Source organism: Meriones unguiculatus, chromosome 17 (genome assembly GCF_030254825.1).
Source record: "Meriones unguiculatus strain TT.TT164.6M chromosome 17, Bangor_MerUng_6.1, whole genome shotgun sequence".
Taxonomy (NCBI): Eukaryota; Metazoa; Chordata; class Mammalia; order Rodentia; family Muridae; genus Meriones; species Meriones unguiculatus.
Window position 1 is genome coordinate 95843777 of NC_083364.1, and position 23242 is coordinate 95867018.

The 23242-nt window shown below is 56.9% G+C and overlaps 1 protein-coding gene across 1 annotated transcript in view; it reads left to right on the forward strand.

Annotated features, from left to right (window-relative positions):
* Positions 1 to 6017: 6017 nt before the first annotated feature.
* Positions 6018 to 23242, forward strand: part of Sim2 (SIM bHLH transcription factor 2) — a 35985-nt gene continuing 18760 nt past the window's right edge. Inside the window, 3 exon segments of the mRNA XM_060370776.1 lie at positions 6018 to 6266; positions 13805 to 13887; positions 15973 to 16062. Of these exon segments, the coding sequence (XP_060226759.1) occupies positions 6092 to 6266; positions 13805 to 13887; positions 15973 to 16062 (348 nt within the window). The 5' untranslated portion in view covers positions 6018 to 6091.

A 23242-nucleotide genomic window follows, 5' to 3' on the forward strand; every position in this document is an offset into this window, starting at 1 on the left:
TTCTGTCCTCAAGGGGAAAAACGCTTCGGAGTTCGGGCCCCAACATCTCCATAAACTGAAAGTCGTTTGTCAGCTAATGTATGCTTCCTCCGGGCAGACTAGTCATGAATTGAGAACAAGCGTTAATCTTTTCCTTCCTTCTGTCTTTCCCCTCCTCTCTTTCAGTGTGTGTGTGTGTGTGTCCGTCTGTCTGTCCTTCTCTCTGTCCAGTTCATTTTACAGGAAAGCCTGCTCGACTCTGTGAGGTGGTTTCCAGGGTGTTCGCCCTCTCTCCCTCCCTCTCCATTTTAAAATTTTGTTCCTTAATCGGGGGCCACTCCGGAGCCTAACCCTAAACGGTAGCTCCTTCAGCTAGGGCGAGAACTCCAGAACGGGGGACACGGACGAGGGCCTCGCAGACAAACCCGCGGCTTGCGATGGCCGCCAGCCGGGTCCCCGGCCCCGGCCTCGCGCGCGCCCGCTCCGCCGAGCCGAGCCTCCGCCGTCCCGGGCCACTGTTCCCGCAAGGAAAGAACTGGGAGCAGGCCGAGGGACCCGAGCTGGGAGAGGACGTCGAAGGAGCTCAGGCAGCTCCCTTGGGGCGGAGCCCACGCCCAGGCTGCTCCGGAGAGGCCGACCCCTGGGCGCAGCAGCCGTGGCCGCGTCCCAGGTTTGCACCTGAAAAGGGCCAGACACACCCACGCATCTCGAGAAAATGCTCCCCACCAACCCGAAGGTGGGAGTCCCGGAGCTGAGCCACTTCCACGGAAATCCTGGCGCGGGGCGCGGGTCCGAACCCCACCCTCTGTCTCCAGCCACCCCGAGGACCCGGCATGACCTCGGGGTGCTCGGGAGCCTGGTGGCCTCAGCCCCCAGCCGGCCGCCCCGCATCTGCGCCCAGCTTTCGTTAGTCAGCGGCGGGTGCGGACGTCCGGCCTCGGGTCCTGAGCGCACCCCTCCTCGAACGAAGGCTGAGCGCGTCCTAGACAGGCACCTCCGTTTACCTGGCCTTGAAAAGAAAGAAAACAAGTTGAAAATTCGAACCAGAGAGGGAGAAGGCGCCGGGGCTTAGGTGGCCAAGGCCGCCCCGGCCGTCTACCCGCCTTCCCTAACTTCCTCTCCCGAACTTTGAACGAATCCGTAGATTAGAATAGGGAGGAGATTCCTCCCTGGCGGCTTGCATGAAGACACGGCACGTTAACTAAACGAAACGAGTTACTGCCTATAAAACCCCGTGTCGCCCGGCCCTGCAACTGTGGTCAGCCCTGCTTAGGCCTCGGCTGTCACTGAGGGCTGGGGTGGGGACGTCAGCCCTGGCCTCCGAAATTTCCCGTCCAGAAGGATTTCTCTCAGGTGGGTAGGCTTTGTTCTGGTTCTTTAAAGGGTTTTTTTAGGTGGAGGTTTTCTGAAGGGCTGTTTCAGCGACGTCATCAGTGAACTAATCGGTTTTCAGATTTCAAGGCGGTGTGTAATTGATGTAGCCACTGAGGAATTTCGGTACACAGCCGGCTAAGCCTCCTCCTGCTTAGGGGTTTTCAGTCGTGATCTCGGCCTCCCTGAAAGCCGAGCAGCGTCTGTGGAGGAAGGCAGGGCTTTGCCGGTAGCAGGTGGGCCGCCTGCCCCCACCAGGGGAGGGGCTGCTTCCGCTAAGCCGCTCCAAGAGCCCGGTGGGAGAAGCCCAGCGGGCGGTGGCAGGTCCGCCGGGTCGGCCCCCCTTCCCTTCCTTCCCCGGAGGAGCCTGGCTTGAATCTGGGCAGCTTCGTGGGCCTGCAGCCTGGGCCCCAGAGTGACCACGGCGGCCAGGAGGTCACTGCAGGCATGTCCCTCGGGGGAGGTCACTCCCACAGGTCCCTTTGGGGGGTGCGGTGGAAGTCCTCGGCCGCTGGGTCCTCTCAGAGACCAGGGAGGATACAAAGGCAGATTTAGGAGACCGAGGGAACGAGGGAAAGAACTTTACGCTTCATCTCCAAACAAGAGAGAAAGGAGCCCTTTCTGTCCAGCCCCGTGGTCCTCTCTCAGGAACTCTTGATAGTCCCCCTAAATGCACAGGCTGGAGCAACTGTGGCCCTCTGCAGTCACCGACCTGGGTGAGTCCAAGGAGAATTGCTCTTCTCAGAACCCTGCCCTCCCTCCCCCAGTACAGGACCCGGGGCTTAGGGAAACCCCTTCCTCCAGGAGAGGCTCACAGCAAGAAGAGCTGGTGTGTGGCTGCCCCTAGGGTCTACCTCAGCCTCTGCACACCTGACCCTGGACCCAGCGTAAGAAGATGTCCCGTTACTGTGACCAGTCAGTTGCCTAGAGAGAGCTAAAGCCAACACTTTCTGCCAAGGAGTAACTTCCAAAGAGAGAAGGGGGGGAGGAGGGAGAGAGGGAAGGAGGAAGAGAGGGAGAAAGGGAGAGAGGGAGGGAGGGAAGGAGAGAGGAAGGGAGGAAGGGAAGGAGGGAGGAAGAGAGGGAAGGAGGGAGGGAGGGAGGGAGGGAGACTTTATACAATTGGGGAGGAACATTTTACTGTCTTGGCCAGGATAAATCACTCTGAAATTTCTCTGGCCGCCTGTAATTATTTTTAAACAGTTGTTTGTTAATACTGTAATTGTCTTGGAATCACAGTGACCCCAAGGGGAGTCGGCATAACTCAGCGGTGGAAAGAAGGGCAGGAAGACTTCCTGCTGGAGACAGCCCCAGTTGTGAGGACTGCTGGGTTAGCACACTCCACTGACTGCCAGCGTCCACCGTGGCTTAGAACGCAGAGTTCCCAGTCTCCAAGGCTGCAGGATTTTCTGTTTCCTCCGCCAGCTCAGAAGCTTGAAGTTCTTACATTTCACTTACAGGCTCTCCTGCCTCACACACCTTCGTGGTACCGATCTCTGAATCTAACTTTTGGATCAGCTTTCCCGGAACCCATCCTGGGAGGAACAACTCTGCCAGAAAGTTGGTTTCTGCTGGGGATGGGCCTCAGGTAGGCCCCGGTGAGCAGCCCAGCAAAAACATCTGAAGTGGAAAATTCAAACAGATGTGGGCCGGCCTGGCCCCACCCCTTTCTTCTTGGGGCCCAAATTTTATCCAGATTAGTCTTCCTAATGGAAAATTTCTGAGGGGTGGGCTGGTGGCCCATGTCGTGACCCAGCAGATGGAGAGCGTGGGCCCCTTCCTCACGCCATTCTCTGCTCCTTCCGGCCGGGGGGCACCTGAGATCCCGGGGCTCTGCTGCCCCTCCCCCAGGGACGGGGCAGTACCGACACCCCACAGCTCAGCTCCAGCTCCAGTCTGTGGGCCCGTTCTCCAGGAGTCCAGTCAGGAGTCCAGTCCGGGAGACGAGGAGTAGCTGTATTAAAACTATGATCAGCTCCAACTCAAACTTGTCCAGGCCTGGAGAGGCGGCTCGTGAGTGAAGGACCTGAGTTTGGATCCCCAGAGCCCAGGGGAAAACTGTCGGTCTGCCGAGAGGGGACAAGCCCGGGCCAGGGCCCAGTCGCCAAGGGCCCGAGGTCCAGTAAGGAGTCCAGGTTCCGCGCAGAGCCCCTACCACAAAAATAAAGTGGCAAATGATTCAGTCCTGACTCAACTTCTGGCTTCCTTATGTTCCCCGCACATACCCATAACACACACACACACACACACACTCACTCCACCTCCCTTCCATCTCAAACGGAGTTTTTAACCTAATACTGTCCCCCGCACTGCACAGCGGATGTCTGAGGGTCCTGCCCAGGCTCCCAGGCTCTAGCTTCCTCTTCCTCACAGGCACGGACCAGCCTCTAGCGCTGAGATCCCGCCCGCAGAGGGGGCTTTTGACGGTGCGCTGGGGCCCTCGGGCCGCAGCCCTGAGCGCGCGGTGAAACGCTGTTTGGGGAAGGAAGGAGCCTGTTTGGGGCCCCCACGCCCACGTCAACCGCGTTGGTCACCTCTCAAAAGCCAAAAGTGTCCTGCAGATGTGAAAATCCAGTCGCAAGAGTTGAGGCGCGCTTTCCCCGTCAAAGCCGGGAAAGTCGCTCGGGAAGCTTCGGTTCCTGCTCCTTCCCCGGCTTCTCCCGCCTCCGCTTAGCCGAGGTTCTGCGATCTGCGCAGCCCCTTTCAGCCGGCGGGGCCGCCCGTAGCTGAGGGTCGGGAATCCTCGGGGCGGGGGGAGCGTTAAACCCTCCGGAGGAGGCCCTCTGGGGAGGCCGGCGCGGCGGCGTGGGGGCGCAGCCTCCTCCCGGCCAGGCGCCCCACCGGGCTCCCGCCGGGCTGCAGGGTTGGGCCCTGGGTGCCCGCGCCCTGGGTGCCCTGCGCATCGCCCCAGCCCTGCGCCTGCAGCCTACTGCCGGCCCCGGAAAGGCGCGTCCGGCTCCGAACCCTCCCACGCGCAGCGCGGGGTCGTCTGCGCTCCGGCCTGCGGCCACCTCGCAGCACCCGCCGCACTGCTGTCTGGTTCTGTGTCTTCCGTCCAGCAGCCGAGGGCCTGGGTTCCCGCGCCCCGGGAAGCCCACGGCGACCCACACCGCCCTGAAGGCCTTGGAACTTGGGGTTTCCAAAGGGTCCAGGAAAGGCCAGGGCACCCGCTTCGCCTCGGCGCTGGGGAGGCCCAGCTCCGCGGCACGGGCCAGGCCGGGCTGCACGGGGCGGAGCTGGCGGCCCGCGGCTCCGCTCGCACGGCCGCGAGGACGGGCAGTGGCCGGGGAGAGAACGACCCCACACCGGGCCCCCAAGGTCACACCCCACCGCCGCCGGGAGGGCCTTGGGGACCGCGGCCGCGCCAGGGGCCGCCCGAGGCCTCCCCGCGTGTGCCCGGGGTTCTGAAGGGACCGAGGGTTGGCGCGAACACCCGCCGCACCCACCCCGGCCTCCCAACAAGGAGCACCCCGCAGGGGGCTTAGCCTGGGCTGGCCCGGCGGGGGAGCGTGGACTCCGCGTCCCTCCGCTCCGACCGTCTTCAGCTCCGTCCCTGAGAGTCGCGTCTGCGGCCCGGGGACCCTGGCTCTGCTGCGGTCGCCCTGTCCCCGCCGGCGCCCCCGGAGAGGCCTGGCCCCTGTGCTCAGCTGCCCCGCGTGCCCTCCGACCCACCCAGGCGCCCACGGCCTCTCGCACCTTCCCCGAAGGCGCCAATCTCCCCTTTCACCCTGGTGTTCCGAGAAGAAAAAAAGAAGCGACCTCGGTGCTCGAGTGTGTGTGGGTGCGCGGCGGGAAAGTTGTGTTTTCGCTCAGGGGACCCTGTTCACGGTCGCGCGGCCCTGCAGCCCTAGCCGGTTGCGTGTGACACAGCTCTGGGGATTGCCTCCCCCGCGCGCCCCGGGCACTGGGCCAGCGGTCCACGCCGCGGGAGCTGTCCCGAGCCGCCCCCACCGCCCCTCCTGGGTCCCAGGCCCTGGCACTCAGCCCCCCGGAGCGGGCGGCGCGGCGCTCCCCGGGCACTCACCCCGACTCCCCTCCGGGCCCGGGAGCGCGCGGGTCTCGGGTGGGACGGTCCCGGGAGGCCGCGCGGAGGCGCGCCGGCGACCCCGGGGCCGCGGCGGGGTCGGAGGCGACGCTGCCCGCCCCCCGCGCCCCTCCCCCGCCGCCCTCCCTCCCTCCTCCCCGCCCCCCGCGGCCCCGCGCGCCCCGGCGCTCCGCCCGGAGGCGGGTCCGCCATAAACAAACGCGGCCCGGCCGCACGTGGACCGCGGAGCGGCGGCGCCAGGCCCGGCTGGAGCTCCGCACCCCGGACCCCGGCACCCCGGCCGCGCGGGGAGCGCAGGCCAGCGCCCACCAGCTCCGCCGCCGCCGCCGCCGCGCTCGGCTCGCGCCCATGGCTGCGCGGCCGCCCGTGCCGCCCTCGCCCTCCGGGGGCCCCCGCGGCAGCCGCTGCCCGCCCTCCCTCGGGGCCTGAGCGGCCGCCGCCCGCCCGCCCGGCGCGTCCCCAGCCAGGCCGCGCGCGGAGCCCGGAGGCAGCAGGCGCAGGGCCGCGCGGCAGCCCAGCCCGGCCTCGGCGGACACCGGGCTCCGCGCCCGCCCCGCCGCGCCCCGGCCGCTCGGGCTCCCGGCCGGGCCCGCACCTGCCCGGCGCCCCGTCCCGTCCCGGCTGCCGCGGCCCGAGCGGGGCTCCGCGGGCCTGCAGCGGCGCGGCGAGCTCTAATATGCCCAGAGCCGAGGCGCGATGAAGGAGAAGTCCAAAAATGCGGCCAAAACCCGGAGGGAGAAGGAAAATGGCGAGTTCTACGAGCTGGCCAAGCTGCTCCCGCTGCCGTCGGCCATCACCTCGCAGCTGGACAAAGCGTCCATCATCCGCCTCACCACCAGCTACCTGAAGATGCGCGCCGTCTTCCCGGAAGGTGAGGCTGCAGGCGGCCGTGCGGGGCGCGGGGGCCCGGCCGCGGGGAGGAGGCTCCGGGGCGCGCGGGCCGGGGCGGCCGCTGCAGCCGCGTCTCCCGGAGGCCGCGCCGGGGCTGCGGCCGGGCCCGAGCTCGGGGAGAGGGTCGCGGCCGCCACGGGCCGGGCTGGCCGGCCACCTCTAGGTCCCAGACAGAGCCGGGAGAACCGAGAGCCGCTGTCTCCTCCTCTCAGCTTCCTCGCCTCCTTTCCTTCCTTCCGACCCAGTTCCTGCTGCTCGCTCTTTCTTCCTCCTCTCTTCTCGCTCTCTTGGCCCACTATAATTTCATTTCCCCCTCTTCCCTCGTTCTCCCTACTTCTTTCTCGCCCATACTTTGTTTTGTTTGTTTGTTTCCCTCTCTCCTTTTCTGCTGGCGGAGAACTCGCTGCTCTGCCTTCCACAAGCGGCTGGTGCGCCGCGGGCCAGCGCTGCGGACCAGCGTCTGTGGGCAGCTGGCCTTCGGACTCGCGTCTCTCCTGCATCTCTTTTCCAACCCGCCTCCCTTTCCTCTGGGAAACGGCGATGTGGACAGGAGGAAAGAAGTCAAAAGTGGTGGGCGGGCCTGAGTGCAACATTTTAGGATTTAAAGTGGGTTCAGCCAGCAGTTGTCCCTGGGCCGCAGCCTTCCTTGGGTTTGCAGGAAACAGCGGCCTGCTGGGCGTCCGGACGCTCTCCGCGCCGCCGAGGGTGGCCGGTCGGCTGGTCGGGCGCCGCAGAGAATCGAGTCCCCCGGTCTGCGGCGGTCGGAGGGGCTCTGACCCTGTCAGGAAGCACAGGCGCCCAGGCCCGCTGTCTCCAGGCTTTAGGGCTGGTAGCGCAGAGCAGGCCTCTTGGAGGGCCAGCGCTAAGGAAGGAGGACAGGGGCTGGGAGGGTCGTTGCTCCGGTGGCGAGCAGGTGTCCCTGGGCCACAGGGCTCCTCGCCAGTGCTGTTCACCGCCGGGCGCTGCACCCGGAATCAGCAAGCCCCCTTGGCAGCTGCCACCCGCGAGCCTGTTTTCGCTTTGTCTGAGGCTTAGCTGAATTTTCCTCCACCACACTGGGGGAGCTCGGCTTCAGTTCTTCGCAGCCGAGGCGCCCCGGGGGAAAGCCCCGGCGGAGCGGGAGCCGTGGCCGGAGCCGCAGGCTGGGCTCTGCGCGGAGAGCTCGGCTCCGGCGCCTGCTGTGCTCGGGCGCCTGCTGTGCTCCGGCGCCTGCTGTGCGGAAGCCTCCCCGGCTCGGCCCAAGGAACCCCGGGAATTCTCCCCGTGTTCAGAAAGCTTGGTGCGGTCGCTCCCAGCAGTAAAGGGAAGTTTCGGTGCAAAGGAAAAAAAAACAGAGCTGGGTTTTATAAAGCCAGCTTTTTCTTCGTCTCCTTCCCGCCGGGAAGAGTGCTGCTAGCTGGTGCCCTTAGATCCGCTTGCTACAAAGCAAGCGGCGTGTGGATCAGGCTTCCGCCTCGCGCGGCCATACCGGGTTTTAAAAAACAGAAATTATCAAAAGAGTAAGTGACATATTGTCAATGAATTCAAACAGAGCGGAGAGTAGCTGGCGGGGGGGGGGGGGGGGCTGGGGGCAAAGACAGTGTGTGTGCACTCTGCGGCAGCCGTTTTAACCAGCCCCGGGGCTGGGGGCAGAAGAGGGCACTGGGCCGCGTCCCGGTCCCTGCAGAGTCTGTAGGTGCTGTCCCTCAGGAGCTGCCCAATTTAAGGGCCGCCTCTGCCTCACAGAAGGCAACTCTGCCGGTTCTGACTCCCTGAAGGGCCCTTTAGCTCGCGAAGGTTTGGAACTGGCGCTGAAATTGCGGGGGCAGCCCTAGGTAAGGGGCAGTGCCCTAACTCTGCCTCCCCTTTCCCCACAATCCGGTGTAGGAAGGCAGGCAGAGAAGGGCGGCCTAGGGCTTGCCCACCCACCCACTCGCCCTGAGCAGTGACACCTGTTCTCACAGCCCTCAGCTCAGGACTGGTGGAGCTGAGAGCACGTACCTCTGCAAAATAGCTTAAGCCCTCCTCCAGAGGCAGTGCTCCCTGGGGTGGATTTAATCTGTTTTGGGGGAACCGGAGTAGGCTGAGGACTGCTACACTGAAGCCACGCTCTCAGGAGGCCTGGTGGCCTGGCAGTCCTGGATGCGAGCAGGATCTTTAGATCAATTCTCCCAGACAAACCAAAAATACTCTGAGCAAGAACCCCTCTGCCAAATTCAATTTTGCTCTGAGTCGGAGTGCCCAGTGGATAGAGGGGAATCTGGAAGGCCGGCTTGGGACTTTGAGAGGCCTCAGATCAGCGTCTGATCCCCCTGCTTTAATAAAGTTCCTGGGGTGCTGCCTCCGGCCCACACACTGTTTTTCTTGCTGCTTTTTAACTGTAATTTTGTTGCCGTTATGAACCCAGGAGTTGAGAACGGCTGCCTAAGAGGAACCCTTCCTAGCTGGGAAAGTGAGGCGGAATAGGGGCAGGCCAGAGGTCCAGCTTACACTGCGGCTTCGAGGCAGGCCAGGCGACACAGGGTGCCTGTGCTCCAACAGCGCAAAGACCACGAGAAAGAGAAAGTGGAAGGGTGGGGGAGAAGCGTCTGTCTTTGCTGAGGTTTCAAGGCTGCGCTGTCTCCCCGTCCATTGAGAACTCGGCAGCTCACAGCATGGTTGTGGATGCAAGGGAGGGAAAGCACAGAGGCACCTTGCAACAAAAATGGAAAAAACCATGTCATCGCTGTGCCCAGAAACACTTGGATGGCAAGGAGTGGGGGGCATCTCATGTCTGAAGACCTTCCAGTGTCTACCTCTGTTTTCTTTCCAATACTAAATGATAGGAAAGGCAGACGGACGGTGGGGGGACCCCCGGCAAGGCTGGCTTTGGAACAAGCGCTGGAAAGACGGAAGAGAGGCCCATTTTAGCGGTGATGGGGGTACTGGTAAACAGGGCTGTGGTGTAGCAGCCTGAGCTGTGCTGGGGGATGAGGCCCAGCCTCTGGGGGCTGACCCGCAGGGGGTGGCTAGTGTCCACCTGGCAGCCCGGAGCCACACCTGCTGCAGACCCACCAATCCTCTGTAAAAGAACCCCACTTGGGCTTCCCGAGAGCGGGTGAGGGTGCCTCCTCTGGGCCCAGGACACCATCCCTGGCAGGAGAGACTGCCCAAGCCACTCTTCTCTCCTGCCTCTTTTTCCTGCGGGAAGGGGAAAAGGCAGAGGTGCCTTATCCCAGTGTACTTAAGAGAAAACAACACACACACACACACACACACACACACACACACGAGAGAGAGAGAGAGAGAGAGAGAGAGAGAGAGAGAGAGAGAGAGAGAGAGAGAGAGAGAAGAGGGTGCTCAGGGTCTGAATTCTTTGGGGTTTAAACTCAGCTGCGCAACACCCCTCAGCTCTCATCAGACACCCAGCAGGGCCCGGACTGACTTAGGTCAGGCTTCTTCAGATCAAAATGATGTGATTTCAGAGCGTGGATGAGGGTCCTCTAGCCCTGTGCTTATATGGAGTTATGGAATAGACACCTGGAGGCCCTTTGCTCTAGAAAAAGCGAGTACTTTTTTAAAAAAATACTAACATTTTAAGAATAAAGTAGGTGGCTCTCCTCCTTCTCCTCCTCCTCCTCCTCTCCCTCTTCTTCTTTTTCTTTTGACCCCTTACAAGCTTCTCCCTATCTGTACCGTTGAAGCCTGAGGAGTACTGCAGATTAAGAAGCTATGAGTGGGAACACAGCTTCACCCGTGGGCGATGGGCTCTGCCAGTCACTTTCTCCTGTGTGCCCCGAAGGGGTGTACCCACACTTAATAGGACTAAGTATTTCTTCAGCCTTGAAGGCTGCTGTCTCAGGGGACTCATGCCCTGGCGTCAGAGTGTGCACTCTAGCCCGTGGTGGGATGCCCAAAGCTTGAAGCCAACGCTTTCCTTCTTGGGGCATCCCTACCCTCTGCCCACCGCTCAGCCCATTTCTTGGCCCGCTGATTTGAAATGGGGATGGGTGAGTTTTTCCGGACCTGGGAGAGAGCAGAAGGACTCTAAGGTGGGGGCACTGGAGAGGCCCAGCTTGTAACAGTTTACTGGGATGGGATCTCTTCTCCAAAGAGCCCTGTTAGAGAGACTAGCTGTGGTCTCCTGGGGAAGCAAGCCCAGGGCCGAACCTCAAGTCCAGCCTGTACACTCCTGAGGAGGCGGCAGCCCTAGGAGCCCCGAGCCCCACCCAGGAGATGTTCAGGCCCCTTATAGACGCTGTGGAGGTGGTGGATTTAGATTGCCCCTGTGGCAGAGCTGTGTGCCCTCCGATGAAGAAAACCCTGCTGCTGGCTCCTCACTCCCCACCATTTTTACTGTCAGAATTGGCAATCTTACAGCCTCAGTGGGCAGAACTGGCTTGAAGCTGCCTTCTCCAGGAACACGCTCTCTTCCCCACTCTACAAGAGTCCTATTTGGGGGAGGGGAGGCGGGAGACTCAGAAGAGGGGACAAGGAACTATTGGGTGTAGTGACTGCCTAAGAGCAGGACTCACAGTGGTGCTCCCGACCCTGGCTCTCCCTAACTTAGTCCCAGGACTAAGGTGGTTTAGAGTTGAGAAGGTTAGAAGTCTTGGGATTGACTGAAGATCAAGATTTAGGGGACAGAGGGGGTTGGAAAGCAGATCGCCAATGTACAGAGGAAACTCCCTAACTGGGTTTTACACTCTCTCCTTTTTGGAAGGCTGGGGGCCTACAGTCCCCTCCACAGAAGGAGGGAGTGTTAACTCCAATAAACTTTCACTAGACCCCTGAGAAGGGTCTCCATGTCACCACCTTTTAGATGCAGTATTGAGAGATGAGAGAGGGGGTGGTGTGGACCGCCAGTGTTTTCTCCAGAGCCCAGGACCCTCCTCGCCTTCCTGGCCAGAAGAATAGTGCTTGCTGGTTCCGTGGTGTGGAAACTAGCGTCCTAGAGTGCAAGCCAGCAGCCAGCCTCCCCGTGAGAAACTCACTCCCCTCCCGTTCTAAATCTGTTTTGTGGCCCAGTGTGTGTGGTCTGTGGTTGTACCTGCAGTGTCCTACGAGCCTGGCTGAGACCCCATAGTTGCTCATGAGTTGTTTGTTGATCAATTAACCAAAGGCGGAGGGAGACAGGAGGGACCGTATTTAGCTTCTTGATGTCGCTGATCTGCTGGCAAGCAGTACAGAGCCAAGTTCTGACCCCGGGCTGTCGGAGCAGTCTTGGGAAATGGGGATATGGGCTTGGCGCCCTCCTCAGTGGTCTCAGCCTTCTATCTGGGGACTTCCAGCGTGTTCCGTAGAGGGCAGGTATTGGGGAGCCCAATTTCAAGACTGGGGCCCCCTTCCTAGGGAGAAGCAGGTTTAGGGTCCAGTGAGATGGACCACCACTAACTATGAACTCAGGGGTAGCCCAGCCTAGCCTTCAACTTCTCCCTCAACTTTTCAAATAAATGCACAAGCCCCTTGGTGGGTCTAGATGAGGGCCACTTTTCTCCTGTCTCAGTTTTCAGGAGTGTATGTATCCCCTTCCGTACCAAGGCTCTTCTTTTTATGACAAACCTCACTTTATTCTGTCTCTGAGTTCAGCCCAAAGCATACTTTTACGGGCTGAGTGAAAAGACCTCTCCCACTGCGGCTCCTAATGGAACAGCTGGCAGAGCCACTGCTCTGGGATGAGGTGGCTGGCGTGGGGTGGTGAGTGAAGGGATTGTCCCCCGAAGCCCGGCCACCCCCTGCCAGATCCAAAGAGGTGCCTTTTTCAAGAAGTTACAGTATAGCAATGTACGGAAACATCCAGGTACTTGAACTATACTGAAAATAGTCCTATGTGCCCAGGGCTCCGAGGCTGTGGAGACAAGGCCCTGGAGGGTCTTCTACGAAGCCCGACAGAGATCATTTCCAAATGGGAAGGGTCCCAGAAGACTCTGGGAAGCCAGAAACATTGAAGCTAAGAAGAGGAGAAGGAGGAGGATGAAGAGGAGGAGGAGGAGGGGGAGGAGGAATAGGAGGAGGAGGAGGAAGAGGAAGGCAGCTTTGCACTAGAGGGTCAAGGACTGGGCCAGAGCACTGTCCTAAGGCAGGAAGGACGGAGGGGAGAGCAGGGGCTAGCTGTCCATTTTCAGAAACTAGGTTTCCAGGATTCTTACTATATTCCTTCTTTTCGGTGAACGTTGGGAGCTTTACACCTCGGTTCTTTCCATGGCTGTTGCAGTGGGTTTAAAGGCCTGAGGCACCAGCTTACCTCCCCACAAACATCTAGCCTGAAGCAAATGGAGGGGGGGGGCTTCTGTGGGATGCTTAGAGAATCAGAACCACCCTTGCTCATAGGCGAAGGCCTCGAGGGCCCGGGATGAGTTGGGCTTCCCTGGCACTGGGGTCATGTGTCTCTCCGGTAAGACCCGGGTGGGAGTAGAGAGTACCCACCCTCTGTTCCAGATTCCAGAGGTTTCCTGGAAGCCTGTCCTGGACCTCAGGGGAGGTTTTCTATTCCCTAGGTTGGAGGCCCAGCGGCCACGCGCTGGCAGTGACACTTAGGAAACTGTTCATATGGAGGGGTTTTGCAGCCACACATTTGCTAAGCTGGCCAGGGTGCCTGCCCAGAGTGTCCTTATCAAGCGGCCCCTGACCTGTGACCCCACGCGTAAGGCACACAGTGGAGATTTGGCCTAGCCTGCAGTTCCACAAAGGACGCTGCTGGGTCCACACTCAACCAGGCAGAGCCGCCAGCCCAGCGCTCCGGGTTTGGGGCGAGGGCTCTGGTCCTCTGCCAGGGTCACAGCAGCCAGCCCTGGGTTAGGGAGACTGGCTCTCCTTCCCCAGGTGCACTCTGGGGTGGAAGGGGTTTTGAGGAATCCGGGTAGGTGGAGGAGATGGGGAGGGCTCCTGACTGTGTGACGAGCGCCCTGGAAAGCCAGAGAGGTGAGCCTGGGGCTCCGTGCTCCAGGAGAAGCGTCAAGGGTCAGCGTACTCCTGATCTTGGCTGCTGCGCGCTGGGAAGAGGGCGGCAGCGCAGGTCCTGGGGGAGTATTGCGGGTCAAGTCGATACCCTGTTCGGCCCCCGGGACGGCCGGTTTCAAAGCAGATTAGATTACTTTGTGGCATTTCGAATAAAACGGCAATTTCAGAGCCACAGGCACGTGAGCGACCCTCGGGAGCTGTGGCCTCGGCAGCCTTGGGCAGCGATGTGGGGACCCCAGTTCGGGTCACCCGCTGGCTTTGAGTTTTTGTTTTATGTCTGCGTGTGTGTGTGTGTGTGTGTGTGTGTGTGTGTGTTTCTTTCTTTTTCTTTTTTTCTTTTTTGAGACACGGTTTCTCTGTAGCCCTGGTTGTCTGAACTCACTCTTAGACCATCCTGGTCTCGAACTCAGAGACCCTCCTGCCCCTGCTTCCCGCCCCCTGTGCTAGGATTAAAGGGGTGCTACACCTTTGGCTGTGGGGTTTGGGTTTTTAGGACCCGGGTCAGGGGTGAGCGAGGACGCCGGCGGCGGGGTGCGCAGGCTGCGGGGCTGCGCGTGCCTGGAGCGCTGCGGTTAATGTTTGCCCTGTTCCCCGCCCCAGGTCTAGGAGACGCCTGGGGACAGCCGAGCCGAGCGGGGCCGCTGGACAGCGTGGCCAAAGAGCTGGGATCCCATCTGCTGCAGGTAGAGCTGGGGGAAGGGAGGGTCGCGGCCGCCGGGGTCCTGCGGGGAGGGGCCCCCGCGGCGTGGGCCGCCCTGCGCCCCGGGCCGCGCCCAGCCCCCCGCAGGCTACTGTGAGTCGGGGTCACAGAGGGACCCCCGAGGTCTGCGGCTGTCACCGGCAACCGCCCTGACGCCACCTCTGCGGCCTCCCAGGCTGCCCCGCTGTCCCGACCTCGCTGGGCCCGTGGCTGTGGCCGCGCGGCCTCGGAGGCCACTCCCGCAGCGGCGGGGCCGGGGTCAGCGCCGTCTCCCTCCCCTCCCAGAACCCCCACTCGTCGTCGTTCGTCCCCGAAGAAAGCCCGCTGGCGGCCAGTGTGCACTTCCTGCCTCTATTTGGGGTTTTCTTAAAGTAAAAAAAAAAAAAAAAAAAAAAAAAAAATCGGCGCAAACCCTGGGTGTCCGTCGCCTACGAGCTGCGCGCCCCGGGCCGGAGGAAAACGGGGGGCGGCGGGGTCGGGAGCCGCCGCCAGGCCCTGGCGAGGAGCTCGCGGAGGTGGCGGCCTCAGCCCGCGCCCGCCGGGGTCGCTGGGAGCGACCTGTCTGTGTTTCCAACCTCGGAACTGTGGCGTTCCTGCCGGGCACCGCTGACAGCCGAGGGGCGAAGGTGCGGAAAGCCACCGCCCCCAGCCGGCTTCGCGGGTAATTCCCGCGTCCGTGACCTCCACACGGTTGTCGGTGTTGTTTGTTTGTATGTTTTTAAAGCTCCTGCTGGCAACTTTCATTCTTTAATCGCAACTTTTAAACCTCCTCTCATTTCCTTAGATGCAGTGGGAGATCACTTTTCATTTCTTAAATGAATTTGGAGTCCAGCATTCAGATCAAAATGTTAGAATTGGATTTTTAGTTTTCATATCCAGACTGTCGCCGATTCCTTTAGAAAAAAACTACCTCGCTGAGTTAAAACTAGACGGATGTTTTTAAAGTGATTCTACCCGTAGCAGAAAGAAGGTAACGCCAGGCTCGGCGGCAGAGAATTTGGGTAGCAAACCATGAGACGCAGCGGCAGGTTAAAGATGGCTTCGGATCTCCACTCTTTTCATCATCCCCAACCCTTTAAAGGAGTGGGGTTTTTGTTTTTTTTAAAGAAACCCAACAGTAATCTGGTTTCAATTACATGCTGTAAAAATAGAATTTGTAGCCAGAAATTGGTTTGGGATATTTTATGGTGCACCATTGTGAGTTGTACGGGGCTCCTACCAACTTTACTGCCCCCTTTTCGGTTCCTGATCTTAAAATATGAATGAGTAAATACAGTACAGTTTCTTTTTTGAAAAAGTCTTCAGTCTTCTTGTCCTTGACGGGGCAGTTGCTACTCTCTTGTCTGAATCCCTTTTTACACTCTCACGTTATTTCTGGAAGGTTAGCCAACTCGGACAGAAATCAGATTTTCATTGGAGCCGTTTTCATTTCTCAGAAGTCGATACTTTTTTCTCCTTGACTTTGGCAAAGGTCATTTGATCTCTCAGTCTAAATGCTTGATTCTGTAGACACAGTCTGGTAGAATAATTGAACATTTTGTTTTATTTTCTAGGGAATGGCAGTAGTAGGAATTTATTACTCAAACGGTACTTAGGGGTAACCAGAAAACTGTGGCGAATAAAGTGCCGGTCCTAGCGGTGTAGGCGACTGCCAATTCTCACGTTAAGTAGCCTGTGGGGCGGTACAGACTCCCCCAAGAACCATACAACTCCGGATTCAGATTCGTTCTAAGTGCTAAAATAAGCCCAAACAATAAATCCGGGATGGCCAGGCGAGCGGGTCGGGACTTCTCAAGTGTTTTGCCGGCTCTGTGATCTGGGTGAAGCATTGTTTTAAAGGGCTCTGAAAGCACTTGGGAGCCGGGCTTGGGAGGCAGCGCTTGCTACCCGCAGTCCTGTGCAGCCCTGGGCTGTTAGTGCCTGTATGGAGACAAAGCAGGCAAAGCAAACACTCTCCCCCCACAAAGCAACAACCCAGCCCTCCTCACTTTAGTCAAATCCTCCAGCCCAGAGCTGGGTTCCCTGCTGCTGTCTAACCGCTGTCTCTCCCCTGCGCTTTCTCTTACAGACTCTGGATGGATTTGTGTTTGTGGTGGCCTCTGATGGCAAAATCATGTACATATCTGAGACCGCGTCTGTTCATTTAGGCTTGTCGCAGGTAGGTACTGCCCAAGTCCATGGATGCCAACAGTCCCAACACCTCTGCCCAACCCGTGTCAGGTCTATTTGAGGATGTATGAGCATCATTCAGAATTTTTTTTTTTTTTTTTTGAGATTAATGTCGGTATATTTCACTGTGGTCAGCCCTGTTCTGGGATTTTGTCAGATTCCTTTGTCATGTGAGGTGGCACAGAAAAGAGCTTTCCCAGGGGAGACCGTCCTGTCTGTGCTCATGGTTTGCATGTACACTGGGGAGGCTGAGAGGGTGGGGGTACTTTCAGGGGTTGGTCCCTTGGAATTCAGGGTTATTTTCCTGAGGGTTTTTTTTCCAGTTCAGTGGTTGTTTCAGTAAGCATTTTATATTCTGTGATAGAAAGTCATAAAATTCAGCTCACCACTGTTTGCAAGGTCCTGCTTTCTTTAGAGCTTTTCCAGGGTACAATTCCTTAGAAGAAGAGGTAGGCTCAGCTTGTCTGTCCCCAGAGAGTTGGCAGAGGCTACAGGCGCACGCTGGCAGGGAGAGGCTGGGGTGCCACTGCTGTCCTCGTCACTCATGGCTGCCGGTGTCACATTTTAAACCGCTGTTCATTCTCTGCTCGGTTTTCTGTGTGTATGTAGCGTGTCCTCCCCTCCACCCTCCACGGTCTCTCCTCTCCCGCACACCTGCCAACATCTTCGCCACATTCCTGTCTTTCTTGTTTTGTTTCTGTGACCCACTGAGTTTTCGGTGAGTGCTGGCTTGAAGCTACTCCCCGGAGCCTGGTGGACTCACCAGTGAGCAGCAGTGAGGGCCTGGGCCTCCAAGCCCCACCCACGCCGGACCCCAGCCTGACTGTGCATGGCAGACTCTGCTCTGGGGCCTTCTGCAGCAGCTGCGGGCGCTCAGGACCACAGCGCCGGGTCTTCCAGAAGATGGGTTTGCCGCTCTTCTTCTGCCTCTTACTCCCTTTCCACTCCCCCTTCCTCAGTGCTCCAGAGCTCAGAGGCGGTGGTGGAGGCGTCCTGTTTCGGGCTGCAAGTCAGTGTTGCTTGTCCGAGCAGCCGTGAGTCTGCACAGCCACCACCTCCCAGTGCAAGAGCAGCTTCTCCGAGAAGGCTGAGAGGAGCATTTCTCTGTGGTATAAACACGAACTTTTTGGAAGGAAGGTCACAGTTTTTATATGTTTCTCTATGTTATGAGCTGTCAGCGTAACCGAAGGTCACAGTTTTTATATGTTTCTCTATGTTATGAGCTGTCAGCGTAACCGAGGGTCACAGTTTTTATATGTTTCTCTATGTTATGAGCTGTCAGCGTAACCGAGCGTGGAAGGCGCTAGAATTCGAGGTGAATACGGAGAACAGGCTTCCAGAGATGGCGTCCGGGCACTCTGAACTGGGGGCTTTTTCCTGTAATTAAGCCAAAATGAAGCTTTCTCGTTGAAAGGCAAAATCACCAAATTTGGAAACCCATTTGTGGTGTAGTATTTTTGTTTTTCCTCCAGGCAACACATTTGAAAACATTTGTCACCAGTATGTAACCTCCTCTTGTGCCTTCCCTTCTCCTGCCCAGGTGGGTTCCTGCCTGTGTTGCTCAAGCAGAGAAGTGAATTGCACATTACAGTTGGTTGGAGGCTTCTTTTCCTTCAACCACCCCTCCTCCTTACCTCCCTCCCTTTCTTCCTCCCTCCTCCTTTTTTCCTGTCTGCCTCCTCCTCTCTTCTTCCTAAAAAAAAAAAAAGGAAAAAAAAAAAAAAGACCAGCTCTTCTGAATATAGTTTAATAAGGCTTAACTCTTGTGCCTACTTGTCTCTTAGGATTGATACACTTTTAAGACTGAAAATACTATTGGCAACATGACATTTACTAGTCCATAGGGCTGGGACAGAGCTCGGAGGTAGAGTGCTGACTGCACCAAGACCCCAGCTGGGTTCAATCCCCAAAACAGGAAAGAAGAGGGAGGGAGGGAGGGAGGGAGGCTGTGTCTGTGCTCCTTGTGGTTATTTCTCTGTGAATTTCTAGATCAGCCCCTTTAGCTGTAGGCGGACTAGTTTATTCTCTTGACCTGATCTGTGGTCAAATGACCTTGGTCAGATTATTTCTCATCATTTGTAAAATCGCCGATAGTCCAACAACTACGCCATAAACATGACAAAACATTCCACGCCCTTTTACACTGACCGGTCCGCAACCTTTCAGTCATGAAATCACGATTATTGAATATGAAACTTAGATCTGAGCTCCCTAGTGGTCAAAACAAAAAGGGGGATCAGTTATAGAGCTGTCCTTGCCTGTTTGGACAAGAGCTTCATGTGCTGGAACCATCATTTAAATACTAAGTATGGCCCTTGACCCTCCCGGGGAACAGACTGAAGAGCCTCTTGTAATTTACCAGCAGCTTCATCTGAGCTCCAGTGTAGAGCCCTTTGGAGGGTACCTGCTCAGACGGGCAGGTTATTTGGAATGTGTTGGCACAGCCTAGGCCCCGGGGGAATCCTAGCCAGCAGCCAGCTCCTCACGGTCGTTTTTCTCTTTTCATGTGGGAATAGGATGGATTGACTATGGAGACTAATTAAGAATGAGCAAAGCTTGGGCAAGGTGGCCAGTGCTTGTCCTGCTCCTGATTAACTCTGCAGAAGGAAAACTAGGCAACCTCACGAGTTGTGTCTCACATTTCCTTTTGATCAGGCCCAGAAATAAAACTTGGTAGCATCACTTTTGAAAGGGGAGAGGGACCGTGTGCTACTATGTTGCAAGAAGGCTGAGGGTGATTCCTTCTGATTCTGCGTCCCCTGAAGAAAGCACAGTTTAGGCAGAGGGAAGCCAAGCCATTGTGTACACCTGCTTTCTTCCCGGCCTAAGTGAGGCTATGAGCCCGAGTCAGCAGCTCTCATCGCTGCTGCTGCTGCTGCTGCTGCTGCTGCTGCTGCTGCTGCTGCTCCTTGACCCTGAGCCCCTTGTGTCTGGGCATCCCTGGTAAGATGTTTAAATAAACAACAACAAATCTTACCGCAAACGCACCTCCTCCTCATGACTAATGCCACGGAGGGAAAGCCAGGCAGATCTGCAGTGTTTGTTTTCTTCTTTTTTTATTGTCTTCTTTACTTAAACAGTAGAGAGAAGGATTTAATGAGATATCAAGCCAACTGCTCTGTTTTGCACCTTTAATCCCAGCACTGAGTCAGAGGCAGGCAAGTCTCTGAGTTCTAGGCCAGCCTGGTCCAGGACAGCCAGGGCTACACAGAGAAACCCTGTCTCAAAAAACCCCAAAACCTACCACTAACAACAACAGAACAGGTTTTGTACCCTTGAGGTTATCTCTGTAATTAGCAAATGTGAGGCCAAGATGACAAACATTCATGCTGTGAAATTTATTTGAAGATGGTTCTTAGACAGGATCACTGGAGATGAAAGTGTTGGAGAAGGGGTAGAGTTCCACAGTTGGTGCGTGGCATGAGGCTGGGCTTTGCTCCCCGGGACAGAAAATAACCTCAAGTAACGCTGGGAAGACCTTTTGGAGTAAGCCTGGTGCTTTCTGCCGAACCACGGCCGCCCTTTCTGGCTTCTGGCTGCCTGGTGCCCTGCTCGGTTCACAGGACCCCCAGGTTACACTCAGCAAGAGCAGGCCCCGGGGGGCACACGCCGCTCTTAACCGATGCTGTGCCAACACTCACAGGAAGGGATTGCTCCATCAGAATCATCTATTTGAGGTGGAACAATCCCATCTTCACTTAAGGGCCATTATTACATTTTAAAAATAAATGCTGGAATAAGAAATCTATTTCTCAGGGCAGAATTTTGCTTTTTGATTAGTAAACTCCTGTCAAACTCTGGTTTAAAAACAACAGAACAAATTACGGGGTGTGAGTTGTGTCCCCAGCCCAGCTCCACAAGTGGGGAAACAGAGTCTCTTTAGTTCCCAAAAGTCAAGTCAGTGTTAGTGCTCAGACATAGAACATATGGATGTGCTTAATGTATCTGCATGGATATTTGGGGAGAACTCTTTATCCATAACATTTGCTAAAGAAATCTCCCCCTTCTTCCTTCATTTTGTTAATATAATCGTCTTACTCGTATTTGATGAAGGGAAAATAGAATTGTATACACGTTTTAAGTATCCATATGTTTAAATCTAATGAAGTTATGTTATACAATTCTAGGTAACTAATACTCATGTTCAAAGACATGCAAACATATCTGAAATGGCTATTTATGGTACACATAAAGAAAAATGCAATACATGAGAAGGATGCCAGAAACTGGCCAATAAAAATAGCAGCCGTGCCACTCAGTGGCAGGAGACAGAAGCCTTTCGCTTTGGGGACAGAGGGCAGCGTCTTGTGTTTGTTTACATAACATGAACCCTGAAGCCCCAACCATCTTCATTTCAAATACGTCATCTGCTGTACTCTGTACGCCAGGCAGAAACGTGCACATTTCCCAGGGGCCAGTGACTCTGCCTTTCCACACAGAATCTGTCCCTTTAGTGTCAAATTTATCATCTCAGCTTTCTGAGCAGGATGAAACCATTCGGGAAAGCATTAAAAAGCTCTTAGCGGGAACGCTGTTGATTTTGTACTCAGCAGGGTTTTGCAGACTCTAAAACGGCGTGTTGGAGTTCTGTTTTAATAAGACGTGAGACCCAGGGAGTGTCGTGGAGACAAACACTTATCTGTCTTTTGGGGGCTGAGGTGGCATAGCTGCATTTCTCTCTGCATTTAAAAGCATGAATACATATATAAATACAGGAAACACAACATCAACCATAATTTTGAGTCAGCACGGTTATGTATTACTCCGTATTTTTTCTTTGAAGACATTTCCATTGTTTGAAGGTTATCTGGCTTCCTAGACAATCCCATTTGTTTTATGATGGACCCTAGAGCTCAAAAAGAAGAAAGAGAGAGAGAGAGAGAGAGAGAGAGAGAGAGGAAGGAAGAAAGGAAGGAAGGAAGGAAGCAAGCAAGCAAGCAAGCAAGCAAGCAAGCCAAGTTCTTCATCCTAGACCTTGGCTTGCCTGTCCTCCCACCTGTCACACAGGAGCTTTGAAACCAGCAGGAGCAGTTTAACTAAAAGGCCAGTCGTTCTGTGCCACAGAGACGAACTCCCTGAAGATGGTTCTGTGCCACAGAGACGAACTCCCTGAAGATGTCTGTCACAGAGGCCTCACTTGAGTCTGACTTTTTCCGACGGAACCTCAACCGAGGCAAAAGGCTCACCTCCTTCAAAAAAAAGCGAGTGGGGGGAGGGGGGACTGGACAGCAGGAAATCCGCTCGCCTCGGCGTGTTTGTTTTAAATAAAGCAGAGAACCTAGGGGTGGGAGTGGACATGGGGGCTGCTGGAGGGAGGGAAGGAAGGAAAAACAGAAGGAGCCAATTTTTCAGCTGTTGGCTGGGACTTTGCCATTGCCCTGCAATGAATCCCCCCCGCCAGAGGCCTTCAGAGAAAGATGATGTTCCCACCTCAAACAGCTGGCTTCAAGGTGGCTGGTTTTACAGACCTTTTAGGGATTAACAAGAATGTTGTGCAAGAAAAATGATTCCTTCTTATTTTTTTATTATCATTATTTTTATAAAATCATCTGGCCAGGAAGGTGGTTCAGGAGTGAGGGTGCTTGCCACCAAAGCTGGTGGCCTCACTCTTCAGTCAAGTTCAATTTCTAGAACCCATACAGTGGAAGGAGAGAGCCAGACCCAACAGGTTGCCCTCTGACCTCCACATGTGTATGCCTCTCCCCAATGCACGCACACACACATGACACATACGAACACACAACTGCACAGCTAGCCATTAATCCAAAAGAATGTAAACACGTTTTGGAAGTTGTGCGCTGTCTGCACACAGGCAGCTGATCGCTAGGGCTGGTTGTGGAGCCTCGGGTTTGGAATATGGGTTAGGTAGATGGCAGGAGCTGTTCTGTGCTTGGGTCCCCCATTGCCCTTTGTAGAATACTGGAAGGAAAGACTCCACACACGATGGAGAAAATAGGATGGTGGATGCTGCCTGGGGGCAAGACTTAGACTGTCATCTGTGTCAAGAGGAGAAGTAGCTCTCTGGTCTTGACAGACCGGGAGAGCTGGCTAAGCAGGGCGGGGAAGCAGGGCCTGGAAGCAGGGCCTGCCTCTCCTCTGCTTTGTGGCCTCGGCAAAAGCTGGGGCGGAGGCTAATGGGAAGCTGCGGGTGCGGGGAAGCAGCTCCCTAAGCTGCTCCTGAGGTGGCTCAGTCAGGGCCCCCCTGGACAGGTGATCCTGTGACCCACAGCAGCCAGCGCCAGCTGTGTGCTCAGGAGTGTCTGAGGTGAGGGATGGCAGCACCACGTGGCCTGTCTTGGCCTCTTGATCCACCCACTGCTGGGCAGGGCTGAGAAGTTCTGCCATCTGAGGGCACCTTGCATGTGTGCTTTGAGCTTCTCCCCACACTGGCTGGGCTTTGAGGCTCGCTGGCTCTGACAGAATCAATTCCACCACTCCTGGGCCACCTAGGAACACTAGGTGTGCTGCCTCTGTGTGCTGCTTGGTATCCCTTAACTCTTGATTGTATTTCTAAGAGCCACCAGCAGTGCCCAGGAAGCTGTGCCAGGGCCCTGTCCAGCAAGGATGCTGCCAAGGCTCTGCTGGGGAGCTCCCTGTGGGGCGTGTGTGGGAGCTGGTGATGTCTGAATGCTGAGATAGTAACCTCAGGAAGTAACTGCTGCTTCCTGTGGCCAAGGCCCCACCCCCTCATGTCACAGGTCATGGAGAGGGACCCAGCCACACCCTGGGTGGGTCCGAAGCGTAAGCACAGTCAGTTTGGACTGGGAAGGTCAGAGACACATTCCTGGCAAAACCAGGAAGCTCTGGCAATGCCTGGGGCATGGTTCAGTGCTGACACAGAAGGGGCCTTTGTCTGAGTGCCATGGCAGGCTTGCTCTGTGGTTCTCAGCTGGCCAGCCTCTGAGTGGACATGGCTCTCCTGGCGGTGGGAAGGCTCTCGGCAGCTGGTCTCCAGCTGGCCATTCCCCGTACACAGCACGCAAGTGACTGACCTGAAGGCCAGAGCCCCAGCTTGAGAATTTTGAGATGTTCCCTGTCTGGAGGGCACAGCCCAGGCCTCTGTCCATGGGCGCCACCTCCACCCTACAGCTTGTCCTCCGTCCTGTGTGTCTCTTCTGCCTGGGACCCTCTGGAAGCTCAAGCCCATTGCTCTTGGCTTTTTCAGGGGG